This window comes from Dermacentor variabilis, chromosome 1 (assembly GCF_050947875.1).
Source record: "Dermacentor variabilis isolate Ectoservices chromosome 1, ASM5094787v1, whole genome shotgun sequence".
Taxonomy (NCBI): Eukaryota; Metazoa; Arthropoda; class Arachnida; order Ixodida; family Ixodidae; genus Dermacentor; species Dermacentor variabilis.
The window spans coordinates 233150922-233168172 of record NC_134568.1 but is presented as its reverse complement, the minus strand read 5'-3'; the positions used below and the strand labels follow the sequence as shown (position 1 = coordinate 233168172).

The 17251-nt window shown below is 48.5% G+C and overlaps 1 protein-coding gene across 4 annotated transcripts in view; it reads right to left on the bottom strand.

Annotated features, from left to right (window-relative positions):
- Nucleotides 1–17251, bottom strand: part of LOC142559316 (septin-7-like) — a 114996-nt gene that overhangs the window by 64693 nt on the left and 33052 nt on the right. For all 4 annotated transcript variants that reach the window (XM_075670942.1, XM_075670946.1, XM_075670938.1 and 1 more), the window contains exons 2-3: nt 12119–12383; nt 5974–6181 (exon numbers count right to left, since the gene is read on the bottom strand). In XM_075670942.1, coding sequence (XP_075527057.1) covers nt 5974–6181; nt 12119–12383 — 473 coding nt within the window. The remainder of the gene's footprint in view (nt 1–5973; nt 6182–12118; nt 12384–17251) is intronic.

Genomic DNA, 17251 nt, shown 5'->3' with positions numbered 1-17251 from the left:
TTTTCTGAATTTGCAGCACTGTTATACCTTATTCTGAACATGGCACCAATTATTTCTTTTTATTGATAGAAGGTTTTACCACAAAAAGCAAGATCACCAAAGTCTGTATATATCTTAAATGCAAGCAATTCATATGAGATACACCAATCCTTCAGGGTGTACTAACACTTAATTTACTTTAAATACAAATGCATTAAAACTTCATTTTAAGCATTGCATTGATTACAAGATGTTTCTCTATTTCTTCAATACAGTAAAAGAAAACAGAGTCATGAAGGGTCAGAAATATAAACAATTATTATAGGTGGTTCCTAATACCGTACACACTCGTCTAAGGGCCGCATTTTTTTTCCGCGATTTTGATGGGGTGGTGGCCCTTCCACGGAAGTGTGAAACTTTTGTTAAATTTTCGATCCACGTATGGAAAAAGCTGTTTAATCATGCCATATATACCTAATGATGGGATATCTGGCATCTAGCTGCGGACATCCTCTCTAGATGTCTTCAATGGTATCTCTGCTCGGGCTCGGTTCGTCGCCTCTGCTTGGGTCATCTGCACGTTCATGTATCCAATCGTCCTCAGAGTCGTCCATGGCACTAGAAATCTTGGTGACCTTAAAACGCTTTACAATAATGCCCGTGAACACCGCACGCCACGCGTTTAAAATCCAAGAGCAGACCAGCTGAAGTGACGCCCTCCTTAGTCGTCCGGTCGGCGTTTTCTCGCGGTGGCCCGTTGCCATCCATTCAGAGAACTGGTGTCTGAATTCTGCCTTAAACGGCCCATTAATAGTCGCATCCAGTGGTTACAGCATGCTTGTTAAACCACCGAGGATGAACGCCAGATGTGTACGAGCTTCTGCAAGACGAGCCTTCACGCGCTCTGTTAGGTAGCCATGAAAGCTGTCCAATACGAGCAGGACCTTCTGTCGCAGCAGCCCTCCCGGCCAATTAGCCCACGCCGTTTTCACCCAGTCCACCACTAGTTCATTGGACATCCAGCCCTTGCACACTGATGATGATTCCATTCGGGAAGCTCTCCTTGGGTAGAGTCTTTTGTTGAAAAACTACGTATGAGGGGAGCTTCCTTCCGCCCGCTGTGACAGATAGCATTACAGTGCAACGCTGACGCTCCGCACCAGTCGTGTGCACAAGGACGCTCTTCGCACCGGTTTGGTTGACCGTCATATTCTCAGGAGCATTGAACCAAACAGGCGTTTGGTCCGCGTTTTCTATCTGGTGTAGGTGGTACTCGTGCTCCGCTTGCAGTGTGTTAACGAAGTGGTGAAACTTGATCACTTTGTCATCGTATTCGCGTGAAGTCTTTGGCAGAGTGTTGTCCAGCGGCAGATGCTGAGTTGTTGACACTTCATAAATCTCTGAAGCCATCCCTCGCTTTCCTTGAAATACGCACGTGGCGTGCAATTGCAAGGGCCTTGACGCGGAGCATCTCGGTTGACAATGTGTAGCCGTTTTTCCTGATGACCGTGACATATTTCACGAGTTCCTTCTCAAGTGTTGGAAATTTGCAAGGCTTGCCGCGGAATGCTTTTCTAGCCTTGTTTGTTGCAGCCAGCTCTTCCTTTTGGTTGCACCAGTGATGTACGCACTTGTCAACGTGGAAATTCCGGCCGGCTGCACGTTTTCCACTCTGTTCGGCGTATGCAACAACTTGAAGTTTGAACGCAGCATCGTACACGGTTAAGCGTTTTTCTTTTCCATCGCAAGCGGTTATGCTATAGGCAGTTGTCAAAATTAACGGTGGCACAAAGGATCAATAGCACCGGCGAGAAAAGCGACAAGATATCCCAGATGTATATAGTGCCGCGTGCCCGAAGCTCACACATAGCGTTGCGTGACGAAGCCGCAGGACAGCTATTGCCATCTGGTGGCTCCTGCGAAATGCGCCGTATGCGATACGTGAAGACGCTGCCGTTTGCTGGCGAGATTTTCTTTTTTTCTTTTCAAAATTTGGACTGCCAAGTTGGCGGGAGCGGCCCTTAGTCAAGTGTATACGGTACATGCAATGTCACTATCACAGTCAATTTTTTAGACCATTATCATAAGAATAAAATTGAGGAACATGACAGGACCAGATGCACATAATACAAGGTTTAAAGAAACTGAAGTCATCTATGCAGATAGATTAAATTAAATGTATGTTGTTAGAAGCTGTCTGAAGAAGCCTGCAGGGTTTTCCGCAGCGGGCCTAATTAAAAGCTGGCCACAGAAAAATTGATTATATATCACTATTAATTTTATCCTTTGATTGTCAATACTAAAGCTATTTTGGTAACATACAATTCCAGCACTTCCTGCATGCTATGGCTTTCTTAAATGTATGTACAGCTAAAAGAAAGCACACAATCTTTTTTCTTTTGATCGAGCAACAGCCCACTTGAGTGGCTCAGGAGTGCTGCTCTTGAAAAGAACACAATTTAACTTTAAGAGTGACATGAACAGGCTGCCCAGTAAATGTAACATGCTGGTTTTCTTGACAATTACTATGATGTTCATTCCAGCAATTACCTTTGCCTAATTGGGTGAGCAGTGCATATTGCAATTCTCAATGAGAATTCAGCAGCTTCTGCTATCTGCTTGCTGCTATCAAAACATGCAGTGAGTATTCAATTTTGGGCAGGACATGCCAGGTGCTGGCACAAATTTAATGGCCATACAAATATGAATACCAAGTCAAGAACCAATACCAATACAAGAATACCTGTGCAACTTCAGGCTCATGCATGGAGCCTGCTTAACTTAGTTCACATTTTTTGGCCAACTTTTCAAAACATGGTCACACCCAGTTCTAAAGGACACTCAATTCCGTTTGCCAGGACACATGTACAAAGGACACTGCTGAAGTCTTTCACACACACACACACACACACACACACACACACACACACACACACACACACACACACACACACACACACACACACACACACACACACACACACACACACACACATGCCTTTTACAATATTGTGATTTTGCTTGGTAGCGCTTTTTGTGGTCTTGGGTCACTTGAATACTTACTGTAATTTTGTTGCTGCTTATACAAGTATCATTTGATGCTAATCTCTAATGTTCTTTTCCTGTTCCTTTATGGCCTTTCACCAAGAATCTACACTGAGTGAGCAACTTTCTACTTTATTAAATCTTACTATTTTTTAAAGTGTTCTCAAGTTTTTCTAGTAACACTTGAACTTAACATTAATGTCTAAGGATAGCTGATAAAATCGTGATTATTTAGGATATTAAGCCAACGACAAAATACATACTGTCAGTATTTCCTGAAGGAAGCCAACAACCTGCAGTTGGTTTTAATGCGATGAGCATTCTTATACGGATGTCACACGGTGCACTTTCGATCGCGATCAAGCCTGATCCGGATCGAATTTCTCGGTTGCAATTGGTGTCTGTGATGTGTGGTGCGCGACATGGTGCGATGATCGGGACGGCCAGGAGCAGACGACACTGAGTGCACGCGCGCCGAGGCGGATTCCATGCTGGAAGAAGGAAAACAACGACGCCGAAGAGCGTCCGGCACGAGAACGCGCGACGCACGAAAGACAACAAAAAGAAAAGCAACCAATTAGAAAAGACCACGGGGCGTAAGGCAGCCAATCCGAGAATGCCAAATCGGCCAGACCAGAAGAAAAAGCGTGGTGCGCTGGCAGAAAGAGAGGACACGCAAGGAGACGCAGGGGAGACGCCAGGAGAGTTCCAGGAAGCGACGGCAGGAGGAGGTCAACCACCGGAGCGGGCGTTGAAGACGGGCCGTCGGGTTCCCGACCCGAGCCCACCAGGACTTTACCCAACTGGGGTCTCCTGCCAACCTGTTCCTGTGCATCGCCCGTCTACCTGAGCGTGCCGCCAGCTCCTCAAGACCGGTGAGCTTCTGCGCCAGTGGGCAGGACGAGAACAGTCGGGCTACGGGCCCGAGTTCTACGCCAACTGCCCGGCCAGAACGCCGCCCCGTCTGTCGTGCCGCCTGCTGCCCGAGGCCGGCGTTCGAGCTTCTGTGCCCGTGGGCAGGACAAGAGCAGTCGGGCTACGGGCCCGAGCTCTACACCCAGCTGCCCGGCCAGAACGCCGCCGCTGTCTACTCGCGTCACCAAGCCGCCTGCTTTACCTCGCCTAGCCAGAGCTGGCGCGCTCCGGTCGCCCGGTCAACCAACTTAGACCACGACCTTTGGTGAGACCGGCGCCACTCCTTTCACCAGCTTGTCGCCGCGTCGCCGCGTCGAGACTGTTACGCGTCCCCGCCCTCTTGGCAAGCCCGGACTCGCGCACCTGTTAACTTCGTGCAAGCCCTATATGTGTTCCCTGCCGCGATGTCTGCTTGAGTGTTTATTTTAGGTGTGCTTTCTATTTCCTTCTATTTACTTTATGCCTCTTTTTAGTTTGATTAAAAGTCTTTGTGTGTGTGTTCAAACCAACGGCTTTGTCCTCAATTGGGTTCTCGGAGGCTCCGCCTAAGAGAACCAACCGAACCATTGAGTACATGAACCTTTGCCCCATATTAGGGTCATCACAGTGTCTTTGCGCAAGCTGTGTGAGGGAGTCAATCGCGGTCGAGAATTTTGATCCAGATTGGGCTTGATCGCAATCGAAAGTGGTCGTGTGACACCAGTATTGGCCTACTTCGGCCACTTTGCGTCGACATCTGTCTATCTAGCCTCTTTACGCCACTCTTCAGTAGAGAGAGAGAGAAAAAAAAAAAACGCTCTAAAATTTCTCCAGTGTTGGGTTGATTTCAACCCACGTCACGTGGGTTCCCTAAGCATAGTAGTGTGCATGACGCTTTCATGCACTGCGCCACGAATGCCCACGCTGAGCGAGGGACTAATCATCAGCATTAGTACATTAGTACACACCAGTGCACCACCTGTGCAATCTTGGAGGCCATGCAAGAGGAGGGGGACTTAATGTGGGACTTCGCACTCTCGCCACTACACCACTACATGGCACAGTGTGCTCAGCAGAGCTGGCTGACACTTAAGCACTTGGAGGCCACCAAAAGTGGGAGTTCAGGCATGCACTGCTAGATGGCGCAGCATGTTCAGAGCGAAGCACGAGAGAGGAGCCTGGCTGCAGTACACAGCTCATACATGATGTGTTTCAGCGGTGGCAATACGGTGTCGCTACATGGCTTGAATGCTAATCGCCATCAACAGTCACAGTAAGATGAGTTCTGCCAGAATTTTTTTAAGTGCACAAAAACTTTTTTAGCTGCACTTTGCAGGCATCTGGCTGTGAGCAAGCTGGCTTTACAAAACTGGATTATGCAAGTGGCTTGCTTCTTCGTGGAGATCCAGATTGCGGCTCAGCATGGTAGCATATGACACAAGGCGAGCTCTGCTGAGGGCACTCGCTGTGCCTGTGTGAATCTACAGCCACTCCGAGAGTTTGCCACAAGGTTCCCTTTAAAAGAACCCCTAAACACAATACCACACATGTTTGGATTAACTGTGCATTCAAGTTTAAAAGCAGTTTAAGTGAAAGAACAGAAATAGATATTTCATAAACTACTGTACAGACTCGTGCAAGGGCCGCACTTTTTTCCCCCAATTTTGACGAGGTGCAGCCCTCACATGGGACCGAACCTTTTGGTCAAAATTATGTCAGCGCAGCCTTCCCTTCTGCACACCCTGGACCATTGCATCAGAGGTCAATGTGCAGCTCTCACCATCTAGGGAGTGGCATGCGAAAGCATGCAGTAAGCAAAAATTCACCAATGCACGCGCATGGCATCGGGGCACCACACGTGATTGCTTCTGCATTGGAAAAATCTTTTTCTACACATTTTGGGCTGCCAAAATGGAGGTGCAGCCCTTGCATGGGTCTATATGGTATTCCTTCATGTGGCTCTCTGCATCTCGCACCACACATTTCCAACACATTCATGACTGTTTCAGAAAGCTGCAATACAAATGGCAAAGAAGCGACAGAACTGAGCCTCACCACTGAGTGTTGTCGACAGCGTCGCCAAAGCCTGGTGTGTCCACAATGGTCAGCGTTAAGTTTACGCTGCCTTCCTTTAGAAGCACTCGAGTGGTTTCAACCTCTACAGTTTTCTTTACACGGTGAGATGGTCCCGGATATTCATTTGAGTATATGTCCGTCAGGAACATAGAATTGATGAGCGTTGATTTTCCAAGCCCAGCTTCACCTGCATAAAGACCCCCCGAAATTTGGTTACACAAATAAAATTAGGTAACTAGTTGCTGGCCAATTTAGTCAGCCAGACCAAGTGGACTAAGGTCTGCTTATGACTGGCCACTGAACACGCTGATACAAGGTCAAGCTTCATTGATTGGCTCAACAACCATGGTTTATGCATTGCCAATGGTACTACAGCAGGTACAAACACGAGTGCAGGCAAACCTTGTTACGAAGTTCACGAGATTATACTGCAAGCTAACACCTGCAGCAGCTACTGCCTCTCGTAGGCCATTATGAACATTTTAATAGCTAATTTAATGATCGAAGGTATTCACATGTGCATTTCAGTTAAGTATAAAAGGTGCTACCTTGTCTTGCCTGTAGTATATTACACTGCATAATCAGTCTTGGTCAACATATAGATGAATTGTACCTTCTTTTATAATGTTGGATTAACAGTTGATAGATTAACAGCCACCTCAAAACTCTCTAATAGAGAGTTTCAGTTTAGGGGACTAGTTCTTGCGTACGCAAGAACTAGGGGGCGACGGTACTGTGCAGACACCTACGTCTAGGTCTGCGCATGCGCACTACCGTCGCCCCTAGTTCTTCCGTACGCAAGCCGCTTGCGTCACCTGAACTAAAACTATCTAATGTATAAGAATGTTTGAAATTTCGGACGCAAGAACCCTTCACCGTCCGATTTTCGGGACTTCTTGCTATGACCGCAGGACCGAAACGACATTAATTAAAGTCACCACAGCCGCCATTTTGATTACCTCGCCGCCGCGGTAAACGCCATAACCTAGCTGCTTCAACGTTCGCTATTAAGCTTCTTGCCATTCGGCGCCGTGTTTTTCATTGAAAGAATTCGCCGCTATAACCAATGTGCCGACTCTGTCTTTGTGGTCCTCGCGATTGGCTTCGAAGCTCTGAAAGCACGGCGCGTTACATAATGCTGGTTTCCGAAAGTCAGCTTCGCCTCAATACGGAAATGTTACGCGGTGAAAGATACGCAAAAGTATTGCAGTAAAATATGACAAGCATGGGAAGGGGCAATTGTCACGGGACAAGGTATTCTTTAATTATACCCATTCCTTAATTATACACGCGTCCACCCGCCATCTCCTGTCACAGTACGAGAACCGATATGCCTAATAAGTGTACTGGTAGGCCTTTTCGGGTGTGCCTGTGGAGATTTGAGTCCTTAACGGCAGTAAAAGACATGCATTCATTTTTTCGAACTGCCCGACTTTACGGACGTTCTCGCGGCCCCCACAGAGTTAAAACAACTGGACGTTACTGTGCAACTGACGAAGAGGATGCTTCTAATAGTTGAGAAATTGACGGGAAAGGAAGCGTGTCGCCGTTTCTTTCAAGAAGCTTGAGCTCAAAAAACGAAGTGTTGGCTGACGCCGAGATGCAGGTGTCCCTCATCCAAACCAAAATAAACTCTTAAAAGCAGTGAAACGCAACAATGAATCGCACTTGTGACAAAGTTCGGGCCTCATACCAACGAGCTTGCTATCAAATAAAAAAAATCTCACATTCGAAAAGATTTATTTTTGTATGCATCGCCTTTTCATTCGTATTTGAGAATGTTCGACTCGATTTGAAATGAGTTTTACCATTTTTTAAACATATTTTATTCGCTGTGCATTTTACTAAGCCCTCCCTTCTGATTTCTTTTTGAATAAAATAAATGCGACTCCTTACTATTTTAACCGGATTAATTTTTTTTAGCATGCTTACTAGAGAGTGATAGCATCGGGCGACATGGTGTCAGCCTGTCTTCATGTAAAACAAAGTTCTGTATCACTCATGGAACTTTGCAAAGGCACTCAGGGAAAACATGGAAAACTCTGAGAATTCGGAAATGTCAACTTGGTAGACACCCTGCTGTCTCCATTCGCCCCGTCTAGCCTACGCAAGCGAAACTGCTTCCCTCCGTTCTCTCATACCGGATCTCGAGGATCGCGTCACGTAGCCTTCATTTTTTTTTTTTTCGGCGCTACGCATTTTCGTCGACGGCGTCGCGCGCGAGCTAGTGTCTCGTTCGCACAGCGCACAATTTTGCACGCTGTGCACAAGGAAACATGACTAGCGGTATAATTCAGCGCTACACAAATACTGAGGCAGAACAAGCGGATCGCAGAGCATGATCATGCGCTGGGACAGGGTAGAAAACGGGATAGTTTCGGTACCTGCGCACGTGACCGCATGACTGCGGGATCAAGCAGATGAAGCTGAAATATACCTCTCTTGCTTTGGTGCGAAGTAAAACAAACGCGCAGACATTCCGTTTGTGTGTTTTATTATTTCTCTAAACTTAATTGGTCAATTCAAGCAACAGATCACAAAAATAACAGATCGGGCCTTGAATAATTCTCGAAGTCACGTGTCACCACGAGCGACGTCACACTGCACACACGATTACGTAGGCGCAGGAGCCCGACTACGTCACCGTCCCTCTCCGGGCGGATTCGCCGCGGGTGAAGAGGGAATCGGCGTTCGGATTGAAATTTCAGGCCTTTCCGCGGCGCGTAGCGATGTAATACTTAGAAGATACGATTGTTATCGCGCAATGTATGCTCTGCGCTTGTCAGCTCAAGATGGCCAGACCTGGTGAGGGGCCCTTTAATACCAACATGACACATGTTAGTCATTTGCTTTTTTCAGCTGACGTCGTCCGGTGGAGCGTCGTACGGGAACTACTGCTGCTTACTTGGTTTCCCCAACGTTCGATGAATGCACAAAAAAGCCCGGAACGAGCATTTATATACAGCAATATAAACATTTCCTCATTTCACAAGGCGTTTTGCATCTACTTTCTGAAATTACACGTGGCATAGATTCGATGGAGGCGTGTACATATAGTTTGCAATCATTTTAATTCATTTCATTTCATTAAGACCGCGCGCGATTAAGCAGCAGAAAAAAAATGTGCCGATCAGAGCAGCCGGCATAACGTGCTCCAGCTAGAGTTCAAAACTCGCATGCACAAAACCGAAACCGGAAGTGTTGTTCAGGTACTAATGTCGGCGGCTTGGTGTGCTGCAGTCAACTAGCTAAACGTGCATTTGAGGGACCGCCAGCCGTTTGTGCGCAGGCGCAAGGACAAGCGGGTGCGAGAGAGAAAATCTGGGGGATTTTGCGCTTTGAATGTCTCACTTTGCCTAGGTGCCATGGACAAGTTTCTTTGCTCGCGTTGTACGCATTTGTCCCCTAGGCGTGCCGGCATTGCGGAGTAAGGTCGAGTTTACGCTCCGATGCTAGCGGCCCGCCCGGTGAGGCAGTGGGCCCGGACGCCCCATTTGATGATCGCTGTGTCTGAAGGTACGTCGGACAGACTTTCTCGCTCCTGCGGCGCTGGTGGTGAGTCGGTCGTGCCGCATTAAACCTTTCTTGTCCCTTCCGACACTCTACCTTCAAAAAGCAGATTTTTCCGGGAGTACAGTATAGGGGTAGTAGAGGCCTGGCCTGCTCTCCTGGTGCAGTATCTTCGCTCTTGGCAGGCTTTTCATATGCTGCTGTCCGCGACTGTTCAAGAGCATTTTAGAGTGGTCCCCTTTGAGTGAAATAAACGCACAGCGCCTTAGCAACCGCGGTTGAACGCCCCTGCCTGGTATCACGCCGTGAGGATTATTGGCTTTGCTTCTCGGCCACGTTAGCTTAGGCTAACGTTAGGTTATGTTAGCGTGAAAGGCGTCAGGGCGGCGCGGTGTATTCGCATAGCGGTTGCAGGGGCGTCGAGCATCACGGGCGACCTTTCAGTCACTTGCGTTCAACGGCAGTTGCTAAGGCGCACTGCCTTCCAGATTTTCAATATATGCGGCCCAGCCTCTACTACGGTCCCTACTGCTCCCACGGAAATATTTGCGATGCTATTTTCAAGGTACATCACCGTAAGGCGCGAGAAAGCTATAATCCACCACGAGTGACTTAGCAGGAGCGCCGCGTCCGAGCGTAAACAAACTCGACCCCACTCCACAATGCCTGCACGCCTAGGCACAAACGCATACAACGCGTGCTAAGAAATGGCTGGCGATCCCTCAATTGAACGACTCGTTGGGAATGTCTGCTCTTGCTGAATTTCTTTCTCTACGGCCGTATCTTGAAAGCCATCTGCTATAGATCTGCCATGTTTGCAGAGTGCGCGTAGTGTTGGTAGCTTCGTATGCGCTGTGCTTTCGACATTTCGTTGGCGTTGAAGCAGAGATGCACGGCGGTCAATTTGATTGCTGCTGCTGCCGCGATTCCTCACTCCATCATTTTGATAGCGAGTTTCCGCGCTCATCGAGCGAGATGTGTTCATGTTTATCTGTGCCAGCGTGACACCGTGCCTGTTAATTTAGTTGAAACACGTTGGAGGGCTAGTTGGTTTCAATCAATGATAGAATGTGTAAGCGCGACTAAACAAGGACGTAGAAACAGACACACAGAGACAGCGCTGTCTTTCTTTCTACGTCTTCATTCAGTCGCGCTTACACATAATTGTTCATTTAGTTAGCGAATGTTTACAAGTTTATACGGCCAATAAAACTTCTATCCTTACTTTGTATAGTTGTCTACTAATTTGCCATCGCAATCGGTGCTTCGCATTTCGGGCGAAACTGCGACATCTTTTCCTACCAGAATACTTATTTTCACAGGCAAGCAAACAAATATTTGCTTCGCTACACAGATACTGTGTTGGATCCCATATATTTATTTCGTTATAACAGTATAGCACTGAATTACATCTTGACCAATGAAATATTTTATTTACTTCTATATATCTGATAATTTGCTAAACCCATGTCCGTTATATCGAGGTTTGACTAATTTATTTTACAATACTTTCCGTGGAAAGGTTGCATGCGAATATTACTATACATTAGGAAGTTGCCCTTACGTGCACAAACACATAGTATAATTAAATCTTTATGTACAGCTTTACTTCAGTAATATTATGAGCAGGGACAACTATTTTCAGAGAGCATGAGAGAGAGTGTGTGCATGAGTGTGCAGTCAAAAACAAAAATGATAAAGCAAACCTGGCCCACAAATGCACATAAATGACAAATCAAAGGAGCAGAAAATGCCTCTTTAGATCAATATTTTGCAATGAAGAAGGAAAAGTGAACTCTTAAACAAAAGTTGCACACAATAAATCGAGACACTCTCAAAAACAACAGACATTCCCTAAGAAGGAATACAAATGCATAAACCACACAAGACCAGCTGAAGTCGTAACGTGCCTAGCCTACTACCGAATGAGCGTGAGGAAACGCTACCACTCCTCTTGGGACTATTTGCTCCGCTGTCAACTAACAGCGCCATGTGCGCAACAGACGCAGGGCAGCGAGAAGTACGAAACGCGAGGGACGACGGCAGCTGTAAACAGGCGCCGGCCCCGACCCGTCAGCCCTCGAGCAGAAAATCAGACGTATAAGAAAAAAAAAAAGGGGGGGGGGGGGGAGCGTAGCGGGCAATCCCTCCCCACTCGCGTCCAGGACGGCGGGCACGGGCGATGTGCAGAAAAGGCAACGAGAGTACAACGGCCACCGTTATTTCCGAGCGATGCCGTTGAACAAGAGAACGCGGACAACAACGGCGCCGTGTCGTCTCAAGATGCCGGGAGAGGAGAGGCGCGAGAACATCTGCGCATTCATGGAAGGGCACGTGCGGACAACGGCAGCGAGTGTTTGCACTATTTACCAGGGAGACTGAAACGAAGCTCGCTAATAAAACAAGAGGCCAAACAGCGCGAATGCACATAGAAAATGCGCGCGTGCCTGTGAGCGCGCGGCGATTTTGCACTTGTAAAATAACCGGCACAGCTGCACATTTTGGGTGTCGGGGCGATAATATTTAGAGCAGATAGACACAAGTCAAAGAGTGCTACTGGTCGCCCCATGAACAGGTGACGCACTCTGTCGACAGGGCGTTGACGCGCACTCACCGACCACCATGAGGGTAAACTCGAAGCCCTTCTTGACCGCCTTGCGGTAGACCTGGTTGGGAAGGTTGGCGAAGCCCACGTAGCCCTCCGCAAGCTCGCGGTTCCCGGTAGCCGACGTGTACGACGGCGGCGCCGATCCGCCGCCGCCTCCGGACGAAGTCAGGCTGCCGGCAGAGTCCTTGCTCAGGCCCAGCAGGCCGCCGGCGCTGGGCGCCGCCGGGGGCACAGGGCCGTCGCGGAAGAACAGCTCCCGCTTGGTAGACAGCTGCGCCGGGTGGGAAACGGGAAGAAGAAAAAAGAAGGCATTCAAGCAGCGGCTGACAGACGCGCATGACGACGCTATACTCGAAGGTCTGGCAGAACTAGCACGGATTTCCCGAAGGGCCCGCGAGCCTGCAATCTGCAGACTTTAACCGACGGAGGCACGGCAGTTGCTTTGCTGCCGCGCCGAGCAGCAGGTTTGCTCACTTCGGGTGGCTGTGGTGTTCTCGGCTGCGGCATCACCGTAATCCTTACAGCATGCAAGCAGAAAAACGAAAGATGACTCACTATCTATGTGCGCGGCAAAGTAGCTGCCTTGCACAAACTTATGCCAAAATGTAACTGCTAAGTTAAAACGAATAGCGGCAGTGCTGGAGTCTGCGTTACAGCCAACTGTCCTACCGACTTCCCCAACCACAGAGCACGCAGAAGGATCCAGAACTTTCCCAGATGGACATTTGAGCGAATCGCTTAAACAACTTGAGTATACAGTGCTGAAAGACAATGAAAGACGCAGGAATGAGACGAATGACACGCGAATCGTTTGATTCCTTTCACCACTATACCTAAACGTGTCATATGCAATATATTCAATTGCTACCTTTAAACCTCCTTTTTAAGCCACAGAGGGCCATTTATTTGGTTTTCCACAACAAAAACAAAGAACAAATTTAAGAGATCATAAGTAGTTGCAAGAATGGGAAAAGAAAAGCCCACCGTGAAGGATCCGCTCACGCATTATGCAGAATACTTTATAGCAGGTATAATACAATATCACAAGGGACAACAAAACACGAGCCGGCGCATGGAAAACTGGCGAAAGCTGACAAGTAACGCAAAAAAAAAAAAAAAAAATGTGCAGAAGTGAACGACGATGATTGTCAATGCAAGCGAATAGCCCCAGCGAGCGAACGTTTTCCTTGCCGAGTCCGACAACCGACCGACTCCGAAAACGGGCGAAAGAAGCAAAGAAAGCTATTTGTCAAAAATAAAAGCTATAGCAGAGTCGGGCTCTAAACTAAACTAACTAAAGCGCTGTGATCACATTGCTGCTCGCGATCGCTTTGGACGTCTTGTTGTCAACTGCCAAGGCACGGCGATTAAGCGCGGACGTGCAGCTTATTTCCAATTGCATCCACTTTGAATGCAATGAAAGGGGGTTTGCATCCCCTTTGAAGCGGGTGGCGACAACTAGACTTCTAGCCCGCGGAGGAAGCAAGAACTAGGAGAGAGCATCAGGTAAGTGTTAAAAAATGAAGCCAGAAAATGTCCGCCAAGCACGTGATCGTGGGCGCAGTAATCTTTCACCGCCGCGCTCCACGGCTTTTCCAAAAAGACAACAGGTGCGGTAGCAACGTGGGCTGTTAAACTCTGGGGTTTTACGCGCAATTTCGTTATGATTGCGGGGGACTTCAGATTTATTTTTGACCTCCTGGGGTACTTCCATTATGCTCCTAAATATAACTACACGGGCGTTCTTGATGCACAGATATTAACAGCTATTTCTATCCGTCCATTTCTTCCATGCCCCTAAACACTAATTTTGTTCTGCACTTCTGCGACTTCAAAAGAGGCCCAAACCATAGCACCCTGCAGTGCCTCATTTGTCGTTTTACCGTGGGTCTGCAATACCAATCGGCCCCCCACCATTTGGTTAACATGCAACCCCGACAAGATCTCAAACTTTAAGCACAGAATGGCGTTTGCAAATGTTAACGCCTGGCACCAGTACTGCTTCCGAAATTCCTCGTACCACTTCATATGTATTACGGCCGGCTCCATGTGTTCGTTACAGCCACGTTCCATTTCCCGTGACACTTTGGCTTTTTTTTTTCTTTCTTTTGTGAGTTCGTCTTTTCTTCGTTCATGTACACACCCATATATTCCTATTGTTTGACTATAGGTATGGGACATGCTGTTGAATTGATACTACGTCTTTACTTGTTTCTTCATTAAAGACCACCATTCCCAATTTATATGTGCCAAAATGAAGGCTGATATGTAGCCTCACTGCCACATCTGTTTGCAATAAAGGTGGACGAATGTCAACTTTTTCGAATACGAAACGAAAAAAAGTAACTATCAAATAGCGAAACGCAGCCGCATGTATGTACAGCAGGAATTTCGATTTAATTAGGTACCACGCCTTGAATAGTGTAAAAAAGACAGCTAACTATCAGGGACAAAAGATCAATTTTAAACACAAGATCACTAACTGTCATTACAAAATCTGCACTAACAGCCTCTAAACAACTTTACAGCCTGGTTGCAAACAATCTCTCCAAGAAGAATGGCTGCTGTATGACTAGCTTTCCAAAAAGCACTAAATAAATGGTTGCCGAAAAAATATTGTGGAGGAGGAGGGGAAAAAAAGCTGCTGCAAAACTTGTGTGAAAAGGTCCATCGCGAGGAAAACATCATAGGTTGTCGCGTATGCACCCGCCGTGGTTGCTTAGTGGCTATGGTGTTGGGCTGCTAAGCACGAGGTCGCGGAATCGAATCCCGGCCACGGCGGCCGCATTTCGATGGGGGGGGGCGAAATGCGAAAGCACCTGTGCACTTAGATTTAGGTGCGCGTTAAAGATCCCCATGTGATCGAAATTATTCCGGCGTCCCCCACTACGGCGTGCCTCGTAATCAGATCGTGGTTTTGGCACGTAAAAACACTAAATGACAGACTAAAGCGAGAATCGTAGGCTTCTGCTGCGAATCCGAAAAGAAGGCTTGCGTTACCCATTTTGCTTTTCATTGCTTCGCAAACTTTTGTCGCCTCATTGCTGATAACTTGCGATACTTTGTTAAGCAGACAGATAACTAGTCTTTACCATTCGACTGTTGCGAAATATCTGGCAGCCGCTGCGATAGCCCAGTGGCTATGACGCTTCTGTCTCCGTGGCTACAGCATTGTGCTGCTGAGCTCGAAGTCGCGGGTTCGATGGTTTGGGTTCACGAAGGTGAACGCCCTCGTGATATCGCCGACTACCTCGCCGCTACTCAGTGGAGCTCTCGACGACCGTCCCGTTCGCCATCACCAGGCCGTTACCTCTCGCCGCAGCGCCGACCATAGAGAGAGAGAGAAACAACTTTATTTTACCACTGCAGGGTAGGAAGTTAGGGCAGGTAGGCCTAGTGTGGCTCCCAGGTGGGGGCGACGTCCAGGGCCCACGAGACGAGTGCGAGTTGCGTTTTCTTGTCTGCTCTTGTCAGCAGCTGGTTCCAACCCTCCTCGGAGGAAACTGGCAGTAATGATCGTGGGGGAGGGTTACCCTCGCATCCCCAGAGAATGTGTGCCCGAGTGGCGAACACTCCATGGTCGCACTTAGTGCAGACGGGGTCGTAATCCCCTCCAGTGATCAAATAAAGTCTAGATTGACTGAGTATTGAATCGGTCTGCAGTCTGCGAAGCATGGTAGCTTGCGCTCGTTCGAGGTCGGGGTGGGGAGGCGGGTACACGCGTCTCGTCTCCTTATAGAAGTTTGTAATTTCGGCATAGGATTTGGGGGCCTCTGCGAGCGCATCTGGGTTCGAGGGGCCGGCCTCCCGGTTAGTTAGGCCTCGGGCTAAACGGTCGACCCCTTCGTTCCCAGAGTTCCCCGCGTGAGCAGGTACCCACACTAAGCTTATAGTTCTGTCGAGAGTGCAACCGCGGAGGATGTGTGCGGCGGGGAGACAGAGTGAGTTTTTTGAGAAATTTTGGATGGCTTGTTTAGAGTCACTGAGAACCGTGCTTGTGCGGGGATCCGCGATGGCTAGCGCGATCGCAACCTCTTCGGCAGCGGTGGAGGAGTGTGTGCGCACTGTACACTGGCCCGGCCCGGGGCCGGTCAGCGAGCTTATATCCGGAAAACTAAAAGCAGCAACCGATGGAGGTGCGGTTGCTGTTCGTCGAACTGACGAAGATCCTCCGCCGCCGACGAAGACACCGAAGAAACTACCTCGACGACATAACGACACGCCGCCGTCCCGACGAAGTATGGAAGCAAAGAATACGACGACGAAAGACGACCTGACGACGCGACGTTCCAGCTTCAGTTCAACACGACGCAGTCGTGATCCGACGCCAAGACTCAACTGCAACGCCAGACAAAGAACCACCGACCTCGACGTACTTTTCGACGGCCACGCAGTCACTGCCTTAGTCGACACAGGGGCCGATTACTCCGTAATGAGTGGACACATCGCCGCCCAGTTGAAGAAGGTTAAGAATGCATGGGAGGGCCCCCAAATTCGGACCGCTGGAGGACACCTCATTACGTCGACTGGAATCTGCACGGCAAGAATAACCGTTCATGACCGGACTTACCCTGCCACCTACGTTATCCTCCAACAGTGTTCACGAGACGTCATTCTCGGCGTGGACTTCCTGAACCAACACGGCGCAATCATAGACCTGAAGTCAAAATCGATAACGCTGTCGGAAGATCAAGCGATACCGCCGGAGAGCTTTCGTAGTCACCACGCCTTGAGTGTTCTCGAAGATCAAGTGAGCATCCCGCCTCGCTCGAGCATTGTTATTTCGGTCGGCACCGAAACACCCGCTGACGTAGAAGGCGTCATCGAAAGCGACCAACGTCTACTGCTAGACCGTGAAATTTGCGTCGCAAGAGGGATCGCTCGACTGCATGGAGGGAAAACTGAAGTGTTGCTGACAAACTTCAGCCAACAGTTCAAGCACATCAACAAGGGCACGACGATCGTGTACATCGAGGAAATTCTGGAAACCAGTAATGCGTTTGTCCTCTTCGGTGGCACGCGGGCTTTACCTTAAAAGCGATCTGCTTTGGAGGCACAGTCTAGGTGGGGCGACTGCTCGTAGCTTTGCGTGCACTGTGTTCTCGCTACTCAGTTTGCGTTGAAAGACAGCACGAAGGT